Source organism: Oryzias melastigma, unplaced genomic scaffold (genome assembly GCF_002922805.2).
Source record: "Oryzias melastigma strain HK-1 unplaced genomic scaffold, ASM292280v2 sc00317, whole genome shotgun sequence".
Taxonomy (NCBI): Eukaryota; Metazoa; Chordata; class Actinopteri; order Beloniformes; family Adrianichthyidae; genus Oryzias; species Oryzias melastigma.
In genome coordinates, this window is record NW_023416923.1 from 70,042 (window position 1) to 90,373 (window position 20,332).

Consider the following 20,332-nt stretch of genomic DNA (forward strand, 5'->3'; position numbering starts at 1 on the left):
ATCAGCGAGCGACTAGCTGCTGCTGCTGAAGAAATCTGCAGACTCTGTGAAGGAACCATCGTCCAGTACGAGCAGGAGCTCTGTCGTCAGCGCAGACTGCTGGATATTTGCTGGAAACCACAGCTTCAGCTCCACCACATAGGTAGGACACTTCTTCATCTTCACAACAATATGGTCCGAGTTTTAGTCGACCGACCTTTTTGGTAAAAAAAAAAAAAAAAACTCGAGTGCTGCTAAACAAATCAATGATTCCACAGACAGGGAAACAAATTCTTGCAGGGGAAACGTATCTTTGCGCCACACCTGTCCGCCATCTTGAAGCTGTAAACAAGCGCTCCGTTAGCTTCTTTCAGGGTTGAAAAACAGATGTTTTTTAATCTTTGAATTTAATCAGTGTTAAAATAATAACATTTACAAAAACTGGCTTTTGAATGAAGCATACTAAAACCAGGCAAATACTTAAAAGTACCGAAATGGGCCATTATTTACATCTTTTGTTACAATTGTGCTGAAAGGTGAACAGCAACGTGCTCTATGTAGAAAACCAGGCTTTAATATGTTTGGTTCAGTTACCATATATAGTCAGAATCTTAAAAGGGATTGCTTTCTTTTTAATCCCATCCGTTGCCGTGGGTGATAATTTACAGTCGTATTGACGAGCAGCCTCTACACTTAACTGCCCGTCATTACTAGGCATTGCATAATCTAGTTCTGTCTTTTTCCATTCTAGTAGAAAATACAGAATTCATTGTTGGTTAGTCCAGATTCTTTTTTTCAAATCATCTTAACCCTTCCGCTCTCCTTAGTTTGTTTACATTAAAAGTGGGGTCATCTGGACCCCCCAAGACAGTGCACTGAACTTTTTTTTATCTTTGATTTTTGAGTTTCACTAATGTCCATGACAGACATAAAATCCTGTCCACCTTTGTCATGGAAGAAATCACATATCAATATGTGGTTGGAGTCAACTGGACCCCAAAGAGAGCGGAAGGGTTTAATTAGTCCCCCACACTAATGGCAAATCTTAACAAATTAGAGATACAATTGTTGACATGATTTAAAAAAAAGAAAAAAAGTACAATCTGTTTTGTTATTTGTGGTTCTAAGTTTGGATAGTTCAGTTATTTTCACCATATTTCTCTGTCAAACAAAATCGCATCCAAACTTCTTTTATTCCTCCATGTCTACAATTCCAGACATGCATACGGATTCTATTTCCAAAAATAAATTTCAGGGCTGCACGGTGGCGCAGTGGTTAGCGCTCTTGCCTCACAGCGAGAAGGCCCCGGTTCGACTCCCAGCTGGGACCTTTCTGTGTGGAGTTTGCATGTTCTCCCCGTGCATGCGTGGGTTTTCACCGGGGACTCCGGCTTCCTCCCACCGTCCAAAAACATGCTTCATAGGTTAATTGGTGACTCTAAATTGTCCCTAGGTGTGAATGTGAGAGTGAATGTGTGTGATTGAGGCCCTGAGACAGACTGGCGACCTGTCCAGGGTGAACCCTGCCTTCGCCCATCAGTAGCCGGGATAGGCTCCGGCACCCCCGCGACCCCGAAAGGGAAGAAGCGGTCAGGAAAATGGACGGATGGAAAATAAATTTCAAACCTAAAACCCAAAGACAGGGTCAGGTTAAAGAGAGAATGATGAAAAACTGGTTGTGTAAAAACTGTTCACTATTTTTCTCTGAACTGATTTTCCTCCAGTGCAGCTTGATCAAACTTTCCTTATTTGTGAGTGTAAACTCAGCAGGGATGTTTTCTTTATAACCAGCCCAGATCCATCAATGTTCAGGCTGGTTTCAGTGTCAGTGATTTGAGTTTTTAAAACAGCATCTCTCCTGATATTTGCTTCACTTCCATAAGTACCTCATCATGGTCATTTTGTTGAGTAGATTTACATTTCATGTTTTTCTGGCTATTAAGCAAATTATTAATAAAATGTAGGTTTTAAATATTTACTAAAAGTGGATAACTTTATATATATACTTTCTAGGTTCAACAATGTAACAATTTTTCCTTTTACAGCAAGATTTACAAGTTCCTTTCAAATGGATTCGAATGGGTTTAGTCTGAACTATTCAGTTCCAGAATAAACACATTCTAGAAAGCTAAAGGTTATTGAACCATAGTTCATGTTATGTCTGGCTTTTTTTGTTGAATCAAAATTGATATCTAACATTGAAATAACACTGTAAGTTATGACCACCTTAAAAAAAAAACACATTTCTTTTTCAGTCAGTCGCCCTAACATTGAATCGCAGATAATGTTAGAGATCTTTTGACCGACTCATTAACATGAACCACTGGAACCGAGATTGGCTGCAATAAATGTTTTTGTACTTTTTTTCTTTTTTCCTTTCTCCCTTGAGTTCCCACCTATGGCTCACACAGACGCTAGAACAATCTCCTTATTCTTATTTTCATATGCAAATGTGAAATAATGCAAATGTACCATCAGTTGTGCATGCTTGATTCACTTGAGTATCTTAGTAGACTGTGAGCCGGAAGCTACGTACACACCAGGCATGGGGTGTGTAAGTTATGTCACACCAAAATTAAATATGTAGGGAAAATAACTAATTTGTGAAAACGCAATGTACGGCTAGCTAGACACTATTTGACGTGAGTCATAAAACTGGGCTAATGATTAGGGCTGCCACGATTATTCGACTAATCGACGACTATTCGACTATTAAAATAGTCGACGAATAATTTGGTCGTCGAAGCGTCGTTTTTTGTTAGTTTTTTTCTTTGTTTTCATCTTAAAACTACTGTTCGCGCGTTCTAATGCCGGGTCTGCCTTTGTCCTTGACACACATGCGCAGTGGTGCTAATCCGGTCAGCACAGTGACGTAACAGGAAGTTCTCGGTATCTCATAATAACACGCTAGCTCGAAAATGTGGGAAGGAAAATGAAAGAGGAAAAAGTGTCAAATGTAATTTCTGCAGGACAGAACTTGTGTTCCATGAGAGCACGATGGCGATAAACGATCACCTGAAGATGAAGCATGTTGAGACTGAGTTTGATCACGCTGAACAGAGAGCTTCGTCTAGCTAAGCTAACATCGGCGCTAACACAGCTAGCTCTGCCGCGGCTGTCATTACTGCGCTGTTTGGAGATGAACCAGAAGATCTGCAGCAGGTCCGTGTCTACGGCGCTTCTGTCTGCATAGTGAACATTTCATAATCTGCGCTCTTCTAACCAAACGGCGCGAGGACGGCGCGGATAATGAGTTCACACTGGAAATGAACCGCTCGTCCAAGGCTTCATTCATATTCCACGCCGCGATCACGACGTTAAATTCGAGGAGCGGATTATGAAACATTCACCACGCAGACAGAGAGGCTGTGTGTCGGTACGGATCTGCTGCAGAGTTATGGAACGATTTAAAACTACGAGTCCCAGAAGTGAATTAGCTCACCTAAAAGTCCAGAGCTAAGTTTACAAGTGTAGCATTACATTATCTGCATTAAGCTACAATTAAATGTAACCTAAAGTCACAAAACGACAACAAACGGCAAAACAACCACAACAATAAAGAAGTAACACAGATTAATGGGTTCTCCACCAAAGTGAACAATATGAAGTATCAGTCTGCGCATGTGCAGTGGATGTAGGTAGTGAAAGAATGAAAGTACTGATGTACATTCTAACATCTCCTGTTTTTCTCCCTTTTTAAAGTATAAATTTACCCCTTTTTATTTATTTTCTTTGTTTCTATGGACATCCTCAGGTTTTTTATGTATATATTGAGTTCAAAGATGTTATTAGTGTTTTGCTTTAATAAATGGGCCTCAGTCAGCAAATATTGTGAGTATGTTTATATCTGCTAATAGGTTTTGAAATACTTTGTACATCTTTTATTAAATATATGTTTTAAAGCTTTTAAAAAAAAGAGTTGCAGGGTTTTAAAGAGTTTTCTGTTGTTGATTCAGATTACCTCATTTGATTTAAGTCTTGTTTTAATGCCAGAAACAAATGAAGGAGAAAAGCTGCAGATTAATTAAAAGATTAATAAACTATTGTCTTTATTTTAGTTAGAATATAACTTAAAGACCTCAAGTTTAAAGATAATGATGGTTAAGATGAGTGTTTTACATCCAGTCGCCACACGAACCGATTAGTCGACTAATCGAAAAAAATAATCGGAGATTAGTCGACTATTGAAATAATCGTTTGTGGTAGCCCTACTAATGATAAAACGTAGCGTTATCTTATTTAAGGTTATGGAGTTTGGGGAAACATTTTTCCCTTTTGATGCTGTGAAAGATTTTTGATTAACAAATAGGGCTGGGCGATGAAATGATAATGATAGATATCGCAATAGAACTTTTTCTCAATAGAAGAATGAGTCTATTGCAATAGACTTTTATTTTGAAGGGTTCAAAAATGACATTTGCCAGTTGTGACAATTTTCTACTCTTTGATGAGTAAATGTTTGCATCTTAATATTTATGCTTATTAGTTCTCATTTTGGTCAATTTTTGGGACCTCTGCACTTCCTTCGATTGCACTCAGGGTAAATGAAAGCTTACAAGACACCATACCTCCACGGTCACTTCCGCAAATATTCTTCGTGTAAAGTTTAGTTTCGGCTAACGAAACAGTGGAACATCTGGGGATTTATAATGGGAGCCAGTAAGAACTGGACTTACAGCGGCAACAGAAAGTTTAATAAAAAGTGTTGGTTTGTTGACTGCAACGTAGCATGATGCTAATGCTAACAAACTGACGTAGTGGATAAATACAACAAAATTATTGGTAAGACATTCTTAAAAAAATGTTTTTAATATAATGACAGAACTGAATCCACTTTGTATTAGCAGCGAGTGTTAAAAACACAAACTGCAACCTGTTTCTGTTGTGATAAATCCCCGGCAGTGAGTGTAGTAAACAGCAGCTGTGTGTGCTTTTGTGTAGCAGTTGTGATACTTGAGCTGTCATCCTGTGTTTTCCTATTTTATCAAAATGTTCTTGTGTTAAAAGCTTTTACACTAAAAGCGTTTGCATAGAACTCCAATGTAGCTCGCTTTGTTTTCTATTGAGTTTTTTTATGTTTAGGTCAGACGTCTGCAATCTGAGGCTCTTTGGCTTCGGCTAAAAATTTGAACAAATAATGAGTTTGTTGATTAAATTTAGTCACTTTTGATCTATTTAAAAAAAAAACTTTGAATAAGTTTAAAGCACTCATTCTCCTTTTATCATTCTAAAAACCATAGAACTTAGTGTTAGTTGACCCACCATTATCAGCTTTGATGTCTGATTGCCAGTGAAGTCTAAAAAGAGAACACGGATGAAAATGACCCCACCCTTATATGGATGAGTGATCCCTCCCATGACAAAGGTGGAAGGGATTTTCTGTCTGCCATGGACATCAATGAAGATAAAAAAAAATCCTTGTGGGGTCAGATGACCCTACTTTCAATATAAACATTACTAGGATAGCACAAGAGTACAGGTCAAGTCGTATTTTTTTGTGTTTACAGTGTCAGTTAAAGTTACAGAAGATCATGGGGGAATAGGCCCAGTACTGTTGCTGTTGAGTGAATGGTAATGTAAGCAAACAAATGTTTGAAAAGACACTCATGAAAACAGAACTAAAAGGTGTAAAGTCACTGCTTGCTGAATATTTTGGTGGTGACCCAACATGTACCCTGATAATCCTTATTATTCAAGGTAAATAAAATATAAAGTTATGTTTACCTCATACCATTGTAAACGGCTCCATAAAAAAACTGACACAATGAATAAACTATGTGGAATTAACTTGAAATTTGCTCCCACTTAATGTTTTCAACAGGGCTCTAGAATAACTTTTTGTACTGGTTGCACTGGTGTGCCTAAGTGTTCTTTTCTTAGGTGCACGAGCACAAAAGTTTGGTGCGCCTATTTTCTCGACCAAATTACATTTAACTCAGCACTTTTACATGGTCCCTTTTCTTTTTATTTGCTGTCAATATCGTCATTTAAACTTGAAAATGATTAATTTACAAACTGTAAACGTAAAGCTCTTTATTTATAACAGAGTTCTACAATAATGACAAACTACTAAATTTATATAGTATATCAAAATTCATAAAAAATGTGCAGTTTGAAAAAGCTTAAATTTGGGACAAGTGAAATGGATGAACCTAAATCTTCCTGCTCTGCTGTAGAGCTGGGCGATATATGACCAAACAGCTGTTTTGGATAATTCATGATTTTTTTCAGTTTTTAGACCATTTTGGAGTTTAGCTTATATTTCAGCTACATGCTAGCTGTATTGGATAACTAAGGCTTCTTTTACAGTTTTTAGGCTTATTTGGTATCTAATATTTTACCTGACTAACGGCTTAAGCATTTTCAAATATTAGCTTCAGCATTTTCAAATATCAGCTTCAGCATTTTTAGATATCAGCTTCAACGTTTACAGCTGTCAATTTCAGCATCTTCGGCTATCAGCACTAGCATCTTCAGTGGCCAAATTCAGCTTACAGTATTCACACTAGCATTATCACAGGTAATGGATAAAGCTAAATATGGTTAAGATGTGTGCATTACATCCAGTTTGTGCATGACCCGATTAGTCGACTGATCGGAAAAAATAATCAGTGATTAGTCAACTATTAAAATAATCGTTTGTGGCTGCTCTATATGCTATTAACAATCTCATTATTTCAACAATACATTTTACAATATGTGAACTGTATCCGATTTATATAAATATATTCAAATTATAAAATAGATTATTAATGTATTTCTAAACAAATGTGTCTAAATTTGTAAACTTAAATTTGAACCGAATTAAAGAATAGAAAAAAATCGGAATCGAATCGATTCAGGCTCTTGTGAATCAAATTGTTTCTGGAAATTATAACCAATACCAAGCCCTACTCTCTGGTTTATTTACATTAAACTGGTACCAAGCTTTTGAATGTAGATCAAATAACAAATCGGGTATCTGTTACAGATCAGGTAACAATAGTTGCACTAACTTTTTAAGATTTGTTTGTAGGGGGGTTGAAGGGGGATATACTGCTGCACAAAGGTTCTGCCATGCTTTGTGATCTAAAATGAACCGTGCAGTCTCATATGTATCTGTTTTATTATATATATATGTATGTATATATATATGATTTTTTTTTCTTTTTGAAAATCAAGCATAAACTGAGCGTCAACAATTTTTTAAAAGGTCAATTAGTCAAAGTTGTCGACATCGACAAATTGTTGACAGGACTACTGTATGTGAAAGGAGACCATCAATACAGACTTTCTGTAACACTGGTTTAATTTTTGGTAATCAAACCTCGACATGAGGCTTTCCAATGACCTTTTCACCAACTGTTGGAGAGATTTGTTTGACCTTTGTAAAACAAGTTTAATTTGGCCAAGATAATTCTTGGAAGTCCTTCAGATGTTATTTAAAGCAAATAAGCTATTGTACACTGAAAACGACCTTTTCCCTGCCATACAGTTGTCTAGAGTGCTTCACAATTTATGTGCAAATTAAACAATTTCCCCAGAAATTCCAGGAAACTAAAAAAAAAAAAAAAAAGATAGCCTACATGCACACTGAAAACAACATAAAGTTGTCCTGCAACTCACTGGGCAGGCTCTCCGTCAGAACTACAGGACTCCAGTTCAACAGAGGTGTGGACTCAAGTCCTATGACTTGGACTTGAATCAGACTTGAGTCCTGATTTTGATTACTTTAGAATCGACTTGACAGAATATTTAAAGACTTGTATTTCGACTTGGACTTTAACAGCAGTAACTCGTTACTTGAGCCTTTTGACTAAGGATTAATACGTATGCTGATATGGACCACAATCTCTGTCTTTGTATAAATATGTATCGGCTTTTTCCCATCAGCACAACATTAAATTAAGTTAGATCTACATTGATTTTATCTGACACCATCCAATCAATCATACTGCAGGAGAACCAATGATGATCTGTCAGTCAAGACAACTGTTCCTCTTCGTGAGGGCTTTTTTTTAATTAAAGTTTTAAACTGTAGCACTTCTGACTAAGTTGATTTTGATTTTTTATTGGTGTTTAATGATACACAGTCATATAACAGTATTGAACAGGTCTTTCATGTGGTTGTGTTCCTGCAGTCCTACCCCAGCATTATGCGACGGAAGAGGAAGATCTCTCCAATCAGCAGATGAATTCCAGAGTGGAACAGGAAGAACCAGAACCTTCACAGATTGAAATGGAACAGCGGGAATCAGAACCTCTTCAGATCAAAGAGGAGCAAGAAGGACTCTGCATCAGTCAGATTGAAGAGCAGCTTGATCTAAAGGAGGAGACTGATACCTTGATTGAGATTTTTACTTATAAGGGAGATGAGTACAGTGAAGCAGATCTAAACAATCAGCAGACTTTTAATATTCACAGTGAGGAAGGAAACCAACATGAGGAATCTACATCAACTACAGACGGAGAGACAGAGCAACAAAGTCAATGGTCCTTCAAGAAGGAAACTTTGTTTGAGAAAAGCAAACAATTACCCAAAGAAAAGAGACTTTCATTCGCAAAGTCAAGAATTGCACCCAGTGTCTCAATCTACATGAGAACTGAATCGGATAAAATACCGTGCATCTGTGAAGAATGTGGTAAAAGTTTTGATTGCTGGTCTAAGTTCAGACTTCATATGAGAAGTCACACAGGAGAAAAGCCTTTTTCTTGTAAAGAATGTGCTAAAAGTTTTAGTCATATGTCAAATCTCAAAACACATATGAGAACTCATACAGGAGAAAAGCCCTTCTCTTGTAAAATATGTGATAAAAGTTTTAGTCAAGTATCCACTCTCAGAACACACATGAGAATTCACACAGGAGAGAAGCCGTTTTCATGTAAATTATGTGATGCCAGTTTCAGCAACATAACTCATCTCAAAACCCACATAAGAACTCACACAGGAGAAAAGCCCTTTTCTTGTAAAGAATGTCATAGAAGTTTTAGTCAAAACTCTAGCCTCAAAATACACATGAGAACTCACACAGGGGAGAAGCCTTTTTTTTGTAAAGAGTGTGATAAGTGTTTTAGTCAAAAATCTAATCTCAAAGCACACATGAGAACTCACCCAGGAAAAAAGCCTTTTCCTAGTGAAGAATTTGATACAAGTTTTAGTCAAACACCTAATCTTGAAGACACAAGAAGTCACACAAGTTAAAAGCCCCTTTTCTTTGTCAAAAGTGAGGGCTCAGCAGAAAACTAAGGCTCAACACAACACGGGTTTGCATGGGAAGAAATTAATTCACAATTAAATGTCATATTTCAAGCGTCTGGGGTTCCATCCTATTCTGCTACTTAACGCCTCACACATGCAAAGGATTTTATTAGCCTTTAAATTGTTTCTCAGCCTGAGTCTGTAAAATACAATGTATTCTAAAGAACTTCAAGACGAGCTGTGTAGCAATTCAAATGTTGTTTTTCAGCAGGAATTGTCTTCTTCCCAGTTGCATGGGTTTAAACTCCATCGAAATCTTATGTTGCGTCCCGATCAGAGAAGGAATATTTATTTTCTTCTCAATAAAATCAATATGATCAACGTTAGGGCTGGTTGATCTAGATTTTTTTTCATACCACGATAGAGTTATATATCAGGTGATAATGATATATATCATAATATAAATCAAATAACTACATTTGACACGTTTGAATGTTTTGTTGCTAATAAGAGAAATGTGTAATCAACAGCTGGTCTTTTAGACTTAAATATTTATTTCCTATCCCACTAAACGTAACAGATGCACTGAAGGAGCATTATCCAACTGTGTTTTTCAGATAACTAAGAAAAGGAATATACTGTATATTAAAAAATAATTAAAGCAAAAGCTTTCAGGTTTCTAAAGAGAATATAAAAAAACTGAACACTAAACTGCTTGATTGTTTCCATATAAAACAAAGCATTCGTTCTACAAATAAATTGGAATGTTTTCAAGTTTTCCAGAACAAACACAAAATAGACATTTTTGTAAACATCTTGTGAATAAGCTAGGAACTAAAATCAAATTCTCAAAAATTTTTCTCGTAGTTTAGACTGTTGCTGCTGTGCAGGTCCGAGCTTTGTTTTTTTTTGCTAGAGAATTATCTTCTATTTCAGTCTGAGATTGAGCATGCTCTGTGGCCCTGCTTCAGGTGATAGAAAAGTTTGTGGTATTTCCAGTTTTAGAAGGAGCATGGCTTTTCCATAATTTGCAGTTTTGTTACTCTGGTTTCTGTTTGATTTTAAATAACAAAATTTTGCCCTGTGTGTGGAGGTATTTTTAATTTGAGTCACTGAAGTTTGTCATTGAATTTTGAGTCACTGGCCAAGTTGGCCGGGAGATTAAAAAAATCAACCTGCTACATTATAACACATAGAAATGGCATAGGTCAGGGGCAGGAAACTTACAGACCGCAATTCTGCATTTTTCCAACATACCATCATTTATGTTTGCATTTTTTAATTGGCTGGACACACCTGAACCAGGTAATAGTCTTGAGTAGGCCTTGGATATCTGAAAATCTTGCAGACAGCGACCTTTGAGGTCTGTAGTTGCCTAGCCCTGCCTTGGGCATTTTATTTATTGAACTTTTTCCAGATTTTACCAGCGGACCGTAGGTTTGGCACCCTTGGTCTAAGGGCACTTTAATTTAGTCTGTTTAACTTAGTTTAGTAATCAGCCTTTATGCTATACGATTTCGGACAATTGCCGGTGTGAAGCCTGTTGAGGCAGCTGTGTTGTGTGATTGGGCTGTATAAATAAAATTGAATTGAATTGGGGAACATGAGTGTTAACTAGAGCACAAATTCATGTCTATGAAGACATGGAGGACACAGTCTGGTGTGGATGAACTTGACTGGCCTGCACAGAGTCCTGACCTTAACCTGATAGAACACCTTTAGGATGAATTAGAGCAGAGACCGAGAGCCAGACCTTCTCCACCAACAGCTGTGTGTGACCTGACCAATGCGCTTTTGGAAGAATGGTTAAACATTCCTATAAACACATTCCTCAACATTGTGGACAGCCTTCCCAGAGGAGTTGAAGCTCAAACAGCTGGAAAAGGTTGACCAGCATCATAATGAACTTTATGGGTTCAGAATGGGATGACACTTCAGTTCATATGCGAGTCCACGTAGGTGAGTGAATACTTTTAGAAATATAGTGTGTTTTGCATAAATCTATAATTACGTTTGAGAATTATACGTTTTATGTGTCCAGTGAACATTTCATTATTGTTTTAAACAAAAAATGACATCAATTTATATGTTGGTGAGTCATGTGAGCAAAAGATTTTCCCAAAAATGTAATAAGGAAAAAGAAGATAAAGAAACTGATTCGTGTTTCTTTCTCATAATCATGTTATTCCTGTTTTGTATCAGAGATTAGAAGTGTTTCTCTGTTGTTTTTAGTCGTCAGTGTTCTGTTCCAATCTTTCCTGTGAAGAATAAAGTAGGTTTCGGGTTTCAATACTGGGTAGCTGCTCTTTCTTTTCACCTACAGAAGTACATAGGCGTACAAGATTAAAGGGCCATCCATGCTCTGCTGTTGAGGATGTATAATGCAAATGCATCCGTCCAGCAGCAGGTCAGCGTGGTCCTGGAAGAGTTCCATCAGAAGACTGGAGTACACAAACTGCTTCTCTGTGGTTTTCCCATCAGTCTGAGGGCAGCAGTGATGTTCATTCTGGTTTTGTAGAGTCTCTTTAAGCTCCAGATTTTGTCTTAGATAAGCTCAGTGTTTGCAGCTTTAAAAATATACATTTTTCTATGAGCTTTTAAGAAGATTAGTCTTTTCACAATAAGTCTTTTTTTTTAAAGAAAATATTTATAGTTTTATTGATTTACTACTTTTAATTTACATTCATTGTTACTCATTTTATGCTTTTATATTTCAATGGAAACATTTTTCATGGATGCCAATGAAGTGAAAAAGGAGGAAGTTTTATTTTGTAATCTAATACTGTCAGTGCAGCTCTTCTGCTTATCTCCTCTTCTTCTGGGCATCGTTTTAGTTTTCTAGAAGATGACATTGAGATGAAGGAAGTTAGCGAGATTAAAACAGGAATGTCAGATGATCTATCAAAGAAACATCCCATAATAGTAGAACTGAGTTGGTGAACTGTTGGACAAAGGTTCTGCAGTTGAAACATCTGGAGCCGATGCAGTTTGAAACAGTAGAAAACAACAGTAGAAAGTTGAGTTTTCATGATCTGTTTGTTCCTCTGTTTTCCTCAGCTCTGTACCAGATCACATCTTGATGTTTATGTTTTCATTGCAGGAAATGATCTCAGTCTCATTTGATCTGTTCAAGAAACAAAGAAATTTCATTTCCTTCAAAGATCCAAGATTGGTGAAAAGCAGACACTTCTAAACGCTGAGGACCATGAACAGTCTGGAAAGAACCTGTGGACGGTTAGCTTGAAGCTTGTGTGACTGACAGAACTAAAACCAGAACCCAACCAGAACCAATCCAATCTTCAGAACATCCAAGCTGTCTGTAGGTGATGCCTCCTCCTGCCCTTGAAGGAGCAGCTGAGGTTCTGCTCATGTGAGCATGTGCAGAGTAAAGGCTCCCACACAGACTGCTGGGGGGCGGAGCTACTGCTCAGGTGTCCTGTGGGCGCGTCAGCAGGTGAAGGACTTCAGCCATAGAAAGGTGCAGCAGCTGACCTCTGAGCAGCTCTGTTCAGATCTAACAGAGGTGTGTGGGACCAGCTGACGTCCTGCTGTTGCCATGGAAACAGACTTTGGACTAAGAAGTGTCCGAACCTGCAAATGCAGCTGGTTTCTTCCTGCAGGTTTGTCTGTCAAGAGTCCAGAACCAGATTAGAAAAGTTTCCCTCCAAAAATCCTGAAGGTTTTTTTCACAAACCCTGATAGAAACTCTATAACGTCTGACTTTCAAAGATCCTTCAGGAATCCTGTTTGACGAGTTTGGAGTCAAAAGAAAATAAGAAGAAATAGTTTGAGTAGAAATTCTTGTAATACAAAAATGTTTTAACATAAACTGACTTAAAAATGATTAAAACCATGGAAATCCAAGTAAAAAAATCTAGTGATAAACGACAGACATCTTTGAAATTAAAAGTAATTTTCTTTCTGACCCAATTACCTTAAACTTACATCTGTCATGTGATATTTGGAGAAACGGGAACAGAAAACATTTAAAGTGATTGATGTTTTACTGAGGAGAGCAATCAAATCATAAATCCGATCATTGATTACACATCAACCAATCATCTGTTGACTGATTAACAGACTAATCAACTTTATGATCTCCTTCAGGATCAGACCACGTCATTCATGTCAAAGTCCACAGGAATCTGCAGGAATCCGCTCTGAAACTGGAGCCGGTTGGGCTTCAGGGACACAAAGCTGTTCAGAAACTCCAGAGGAAAAAGTAAAAGAAAGAACAGATGCGTTTCTGTCAGAGCGGCGAGTTGATGAACAACTGGAGTGAAAAGAACGTGGAGGTTTGTGTTTCAAAGCTTTCAGAAGAAGTTCTGGAAGGAGAGGACTCAGCTGGAGTCTTTGTTGGAATCCTACAGAATCCTGGATAAGATCTGATCAGATTGATTCAACATGAGTCTGGGGTTCTGGATCATGAAGGATGAAATGATTTGGATGATTCGTTTAGCTTTTTCAATCACATTTGACCTGGTTGAGATTTGTCTTTCTTTGCTTCTTTTTTCATCTTTCAACCAAACAAAGAAAGTGAAGAGCTTTACCTCTGCAGGTGGAGACCATGAGCTCGGGGCTTTTGGGGTCTTCAAACAGTGACCTCTGCAGGCCGGAATAGGAAGTGCAGCTTGATGTCTGGATGGAGGAAATGTTTCATCTTCATCAGATGAAATGAGAGGCTCTCATGTGTGAAGAACATCTGAACAGCTTTCATCACTTTCTCCTGATTCTGATTTGATATGGATTGAATTCTGCTACAGAATGTTTGGATTTCAACTCCTTTCACTGATTTTCTTCAGGGCGGCTCTACTGGGTTCTAGACAAAATGGGTCAAAGGTGAGTGTAGAAACTAGTCACAGTTCATCCAGATGTTAAGTTTTAGTCCAAGAAAAATATCAGAACAGAGAAGTTTGTTCAGATCCACAGAGTCCTGCAGTGATCAGAGTCCTGATCCTGCTACAGATAGACCTTACCAGAACATTTGGATCATCAGCAACAAAAAAAGAAACACTTTTCTGCTGCAGCTAAACAAATATTTGATGATGTTGTTGAGGACTGAAAATGAAGCTCCAAAGCAGAAACTTTATTTGATGATGATGAGGGTTTCCTCTGCAGATGTCGGCTGGAAGAAGGTGTGTGTGTGAGCTGATCCAGTGGATCCAGTTAATCCAGCAGCATGGATCAGTGTGAGGACACACAGGAGGGAGCCCCTCCCTCTAAAAGCACTCTGTGTGGGGAAGATGAGAGCCAGAGCAAAACTCAGAGGTGAGATGAACATCTCTAACTGTCCAGGACTCTTCTCCATGTCAGAGCTCAGCACTCACACCAGCAACCGCCATTCTTCACAGGAACCAACCTGGACCTGGATCTGGATCTGGATCTGGATCTGGATCTGAATATAGATCCAGCCGTTTGTCCTTCAGGAGTGACATCTCAAAGGATTTACCTATCAACTTAAAAGGCAATCGTTCAGGAGTGGAACAGTAAGTTTTGTAGAGTTGTAAAGAATACCTGAAAACCATATTTGAGTAAAAGTACCAATACTTTAGTGAAAAAATTACGCAACTACAAGTTACAAATCACAAATTCCAATAATACTTGAATAAAAGTAAAAAAAAAGGTTCTCATTTTAAAAGAACTCAAGTCTGTTACTCGAACTCAATGTAGACTAAAAGATGAACAAGAAATGTAAAGAACAACAAACTGTTTAGGCTGTTTTATTTTCATATATTAGAAATGAATCAATGAATGAATGAATAAAAATGAAATTAAACACCAATGTTTTAAAATAACAGGACAAAATAAAAAAAACAGGTGGAAAAGTCTGTCTCAGTCACACTCAACTGTTCAAAAAAGGCACAAACGATTAAAAAAAAAAAGTAGTGAAGCCTTGTAAATTAAAATAGAGGATTTTATTTTTTGGGGGGAGTGGAGGGGTATTTTCCGTCTTAACCACAGATAGTTCTCAATGTTCTTGGAACTAATTTAAGCTCTTTTTGGTGTGAAAATGAGTCCAGCACTGCTAAAAAAAAAAAAAAAGACGCTGAGCATTAATGACAACTTCAGTAGAGGTGGGAGGGTTTTCAGGACGCTTTAAAAATGGGAGTCAATGGGGTCAATTGCTCATTCTAAGCACCAGCCTCTCTGGTCTGTTGTGGTACTGCAACGCTTTGTTACTTCCTGGTTGGCCTTACCCCCGCCTGCTGAAGATATTGCTTGGATTTAGTTCATAAATAGCATACGTTGCCTTCAGTATTCTGCCCAACAAACCAGCCATGGTGAAACAGATAAAGATGTGCACAATCACAATACAACAAGTAATGGTAAGTGTCTTTTCATATGTAGTGGATAGTGCAAATATTCAATCAAAAATGTAGAGTAGAAAGTAAAAATTGCTTATATTTTTGATATTCAGTACAAGTACAAAGTAGTCAAAAAAGTACTTAAGTAAAGTAACGAATTCCATTTACTCAAATACATAACACTACTGAGTGTTTGTCAGATTGATTAAACAAATGTCTTTCCTTCAGGATCAAACAGAGATCTGGATCTGAATCCAGTTGTGAGTCCTTCAGGAGTGATACTTCAAAGGATTTACCTCTAAACCTCAAGTCCATCAGTTCAGCAGTGGAACAGTAAGTGTTTGTCAGAGTTAAAGGAGTCTGGATAATAGTTCAGATGATCAATAGTTTTCAGATGAATGACTTGAGTTCTGGTTCAGTTCTTGATCTCTCTGATCAGACTCTCTTGGATCATCATGTGTGATCAGATCTTTTCAGTTGATCTTCTGAGTGTCTGAGATCAGAGATGTTGGAGAAGAAAACATGTTGACTCTGACTGACAACAGTTACAGTCTAATAAGAAGAACCACAGCAGACTCCTAGGATTCAGATCTGAAGTTTACATTTGTTTCCAATGTTTGAAAATAAAGGAAATATTTTAGTTTGGTTGTAGATGTTTGATTGAGGTCTTTGTGTTGTCATACATGTCACATTCAAAGTGAACATGAACAACAGAAAAGATGAAATATTGATGCATGAAGTTTGACTATTGAGACTTCAAATAGAAAGTTTGGTTCTGATCGACAATCACCAAGTTCTACAGATTGTTCCTCTCATCTTCTGCTTCAATCAGCTTCAATAGATGAACTTCTTCTCTAAATACAGACAAGGGAACCAAACATTAGAAACAGTTTTAACCCAGTTGACTGTAACTCTGATTCATCTGTGAGTCACAATGAATGTTTGAGTGGAATTATCACTGTTCTGAAAACTACGGCACTCATGATCTGAGATAACCCAAATCCAAAAGAACTCATCCAACACCATCATGAAAGAAATTCACTTCTAATAAATCAAACGTTTTTCCATCAGGATCCATCAGAGACTCAGAGCTGCATCTGAACTTAGCTGTGTGCCCTTCAGGAGTGACCAGTCAAAGAATGAATTTATTAACTTTAAATAATCATCATCTTCTGTTACAGAGAGATGAAATGTACTGCATATAAATGTTCTTCCTCACATACATTTCTATATTCATTTGTGCAGCAGTGAGTTTTGGAGCTTTTTCTGAGAGTCTGTAGGACACTAGTTGGTCTAGCGGGTGTGCTTTCACCTATGACCTCTATTTTCAAAAGCTGCTGAGAAATGAGTCTTTCTGGGAGTTGATGGGTTCTTTTTGAAGCTCTGTGGCTCTGGATCTACTGCTTCAGATCTGATCTTCCTCCCCACTGAGTTTTATGGCTGCATCTCACAGAAAAAAAAAAAAAAAACATTCACATTGGGAGCTGCCCAGTACAAGCAGTCTGCACCATACACTAGACTAAATGAGTTTGCTCCAGGGCACTTCAGCAGGGATCTACAACTTAATAAACGCTTGATAAGAGCTACTGGGACTTAGTCAAAATGAGCTGAAAGTTGCAAACATGTGCAGACTGAGTTGTTGCTTGTTAGTGGATCAGCATGACCAGTAAAGCTTTCCTACAAAAGGGAATCATCTGCTTCACTGTAAAAATCTACTTCTGACTTCATGGAGCTTCACCTTGCAATAGTCTCAGTGTGTAGAGACAGAAAGGATCTGATTGTTGGTGGTTCTCCACAGAGTGGACCAGCAGAGCTCCGAGACTCCCAGTGGTCCGTCTGTCCAGCAGCATCAAACACAGCTGGATTCCATCTTTCTGGTCTGTACATGAACAACAACTGCTTTTCCATCATTCTGTCCACAGTCATCTCCATGCTGCACTTTGGAGACCAGTGGATTGTCAGTGTGTCCAACATGGAGCTGATGTTTGGCTCCATGACTTCACTCTGATTGGCTCATTCATCTAGAATTCTGTTGCAGCTGCTGGAGGACAACATTGTCACTTTTGTGAAGAAGGAGCTGAAGAAGATCCAGAAGCTTCTGAGTCAGAGGGAGGATGAGGAGGAGGATGAAGATGAAGAGCAGAGGAGCAGCAGAGAGTCACTGATGAAGATCACAGAGAACTTCCTGAGGAGAATGAAGCAGGAGGAGCTGGCTGATCGACTGCAGAGCAGTAAGAGGATTTCTCTGAAGGTTTCAGCTGCTGATAAATGAAGATTTACTGATGTCTCAACACATGGAACCACATGGATTCAAACCCTCATCATTCAGGCTGCAGAGAGTTTTTTTACTCTGTTTGTTGTCTTCATTCAGGATCTGCTGCTGCAGTTTGTCGACATAAAGTCCAATCTGGTCTGAAGAAGAAGTTCCAGTGTGTGTTTGAGGGAATCGCTAAAGCAGGAAACCCAACCCTTCTGAATGAGATCTACACAGAGCTCTACATCACAGAGGGAGGAACTGGAGAGCTGAATGAAGAACATGAGGTCAGACAGATTGAAGCAGCATCCAGGAAAGCAGACAGAGCAGAAACCAGCATCAGACAAGAAGAGCTCTTTCAACTCCCAGCTGGAAGACAAGAACCAATCAGAACCGTGATGACAAAGGGAGTGGCTGGCATCGGGAAAACAGTCTTAACACAGAAGTTCACTCTGGACTGGGCTGAAGGCAAAGCCAACCAGAACATCCACTTCACATTTCCATTCACTTTCAGAGAGCTGAATGTGCTGAAAGAGGAGAAGTTCAGCTTGGTGGAACTTGTTCATCACTTCTTCCCTGAAACCAAAGAAGCAGGAATCTGCAGCTTTGAAGACTTCCAGGTCATCTTCATCTTTGATGGTCTGGATGAGAGTCGACTTCCTCTGGACTTCCACAAGACTCGGATCCTAAATGACCCTAGAAAGTCCACCTCAGTGGGTGATCTGCTGACAAACCTCATCAGGGGGAACCTGCTTCCCTCTGCTCGCCTCTGGATAACCACACGACCTGCAGCAGCCAATCAGATCCCTGCTGAGTGTGTTGACATGGTGACAGAGGTCAGAGGGTTCAATGATCCACAGAAGGAGGAGTACTTCAGGAAGAGATTCAGAGATGAAGAGCAGGCCAGCAGGATCATCTCCCACATCAAGAGATCCCGAAGCCTCCACATCATGTGCCACATCCCAGTCTTCTGCTGGATCACTGCTACAGTTCTGGAGGATCTGCTGAAGAGCAGAGAGGGAGGAGAGCTGCCCAAGAGCCTGACTGAGATGTACATCCACTTCCTGGTGGTTCAGGCCAAAGTCAAGAAGGTCAAGTATGATGGAGGAGCTGAGACAGATCCTCACTGGAGTCCAGAGAGCAGGAAGATGATGGAGTCTCTGGGAAAACTGGCTTTTGAGCAGCTGCAGAAAGGAAACCTGATCTTCTATGAATCCGACCTGACAGAGTGTGGCATCGATATCAGAGCAGCCTCAGTGTACTCAGGAGTGTTCACACAGATCTTTAGAGAGGAGAGAGGCCTGTACCAGGACAAGGTGTTCTGCTTCATCCATCTGAGTGTTCAGGAGTTTCTGGCTGCTCTGCATTTACGCCTGACCTTCATCAACTCTGGAATCAACCTCTTGGAGGAAGAACAATCAAATATCTCTAAACTTGAACTGAGCAGTCTGGTCCAGTTCTACCAGAGTGCTGTGAATACAGCCTTACAGAGTCCCAACGGACACCTGGACTTGCTCCTCCGCTTCCTCCTGGGTCTTTCACTGCAGACCAATCAGAGTCTCCTACGAGGTCTGATGACTCAAACAGTCAGCAGCTCACAGACCAACCGCAAAACAGTCCAGTTCATCAAGGAGAAGATCAGTGAGGATCTGTGTGCAGAGAAAAGCATCAACCTGTTCCACTGTCTAAATGAACTGAATGATGGTTTTCTAGTGGAGGAGATCCAACAGTTTCTGAGTTCAGGACGTCTTTCCACTGATGAACTGTCTCCTGCTCAGTGGTCTGCTCTGGTCTTCATCTTACTGTCATCAGAAGAAGATCTGGAAGTGTTTGACCTGAAGAAATACTCTGCCTCAGAGGAGGCTCTTCTGAGGCTGCTGCCAGTGATCAAAGCCTCTTACAAAGCTGTGTAAGAACTCTCATGAAAATCACCTTCAGTGAACAAACACATTTTAGCAAAGAAATTGAAGATTAAATAACTGTTGTCTTTTTTTCTTTTCTTCAGACTGAATAACTGTAATCTGTCAGAGAGAAGCTGTGCAGCTCTGTCTTCAGTTCTCAGCTCTCAGTCCTCCAGACTCAGAGATCTGGATCTCTGAGGATTCAGAAGTGAAGCTTCTGTCTGCTGGACTGGAGAGTCCACACTGTAAACTGGAAACTCTCAGGTCAGCTTTCAACCAGCTATATTTCCAGGTTCTGTTTGGAGGAAGGGTCCGATAGACATTTTTAAAGAGAGAATAGCAGAGGGATGTTGCACAAAAGTAGAATCAACACTTCTCAAGTTCAAAATCTTTGTTCAGCCTTGTCTGATGGCAACAATTGTTATTCTTTTTTGTATCTTTTTTTTCATAAAAATAAAAATGATCACCTCCAACTAAGTGTTCACATCTGGGATCAGGTCACGATCTCTGTGTTCTTTGGAAAAACATGTATCAATCACAGAACTGCAGATGTAAATAGAAAACAGCAGATTTCTGACCCGTCTGTATCTCCTCATATCTCTTCCAATGGAGAAGCAGTTCCATAGGAAGATAAATGAAGAGGTCAAACTGCAGCAGACTGACAGGTCTTTCCCACAAACCTGACTTGGACCTGTGTATGAGCAAACGCACAGGG

At 39.0% G+C, this 20,332-nt stretch overlaps 2 protein-coding genes and 2 long non-coding RNA genes across 4 annotated transcripts; all 4 read left to right on the forward strand.

The window, feature by feature from the left end:
- Positions 1 to 86: 86 nt before the first annotated feature.
- On the forward strand, positions 87 to 11,447 carry LOC112140465 (oocyte zinc finger protein XlCOF19). Its single transcript, XM_024263426.1, has 2 exons — positions 87 to 142; positions 8,100 to 11,447. The coding sequence occupies exon 2, from the start codon at positions 8,150 to 8,152 to the stop codon at positions 9,158 to 9,160; it is 1,011 nt and encodes a 336-aa protein (XP_024119194.1). The 5' UTR covers positions 87 to 142; positions 8,100 to 8,149; the 3' UTR covers positions 9,161 to 11,447.
- Positions 11,448 to 11,885: 438 nt separating this feature from the next.
- On the forward strand, positions 11,886 to 14,333 carry LOC118598309. Its single transcript, XR_004947439.1, has 3 exons — positions 11,886 to 13,452; positions 13,716 to 13,996; positions 14,276 to 14,333. It is a non-coding gene; the product is annotated as an uncharacterized LOC118598309 (long non-coding RNA).
- Positions 14,334 to 14,362: 29 nt separating this feature from the next.
- Positions 14,363 to 17,320, forward strand: LOC112140467. The gene is made up of 4 exons (XR_002918171.2): positions 14,363 to 14,425; positions 14,509 to 14,643; positions 15,691 to 15,795; positions 17,261 to 17,320. It is a non-coding gene; the product is annotated as an uncharacterized LOC112140467 (long non-coding RNA).
- Positions 17,321 to 18,954: 1,634 nt separating this feature from the next.
- Positions 18,955 to 20,213, forward strand: LOC118598308 (protein NLRC3-like; the record flags this gene model as incomplete). The annotated part of the gene is made up of 2 exons (XM_036210940.1): positions 18,955 to 19,625; positions 19,722 to 20,213. Coding segments are annotated over 2 exons (765 nt in total), but the record flags the coding sequence as incomplete, so codon positions are not given.
- Positions 20,214 to 20,332: the final 119 nt, after the last annotated feature.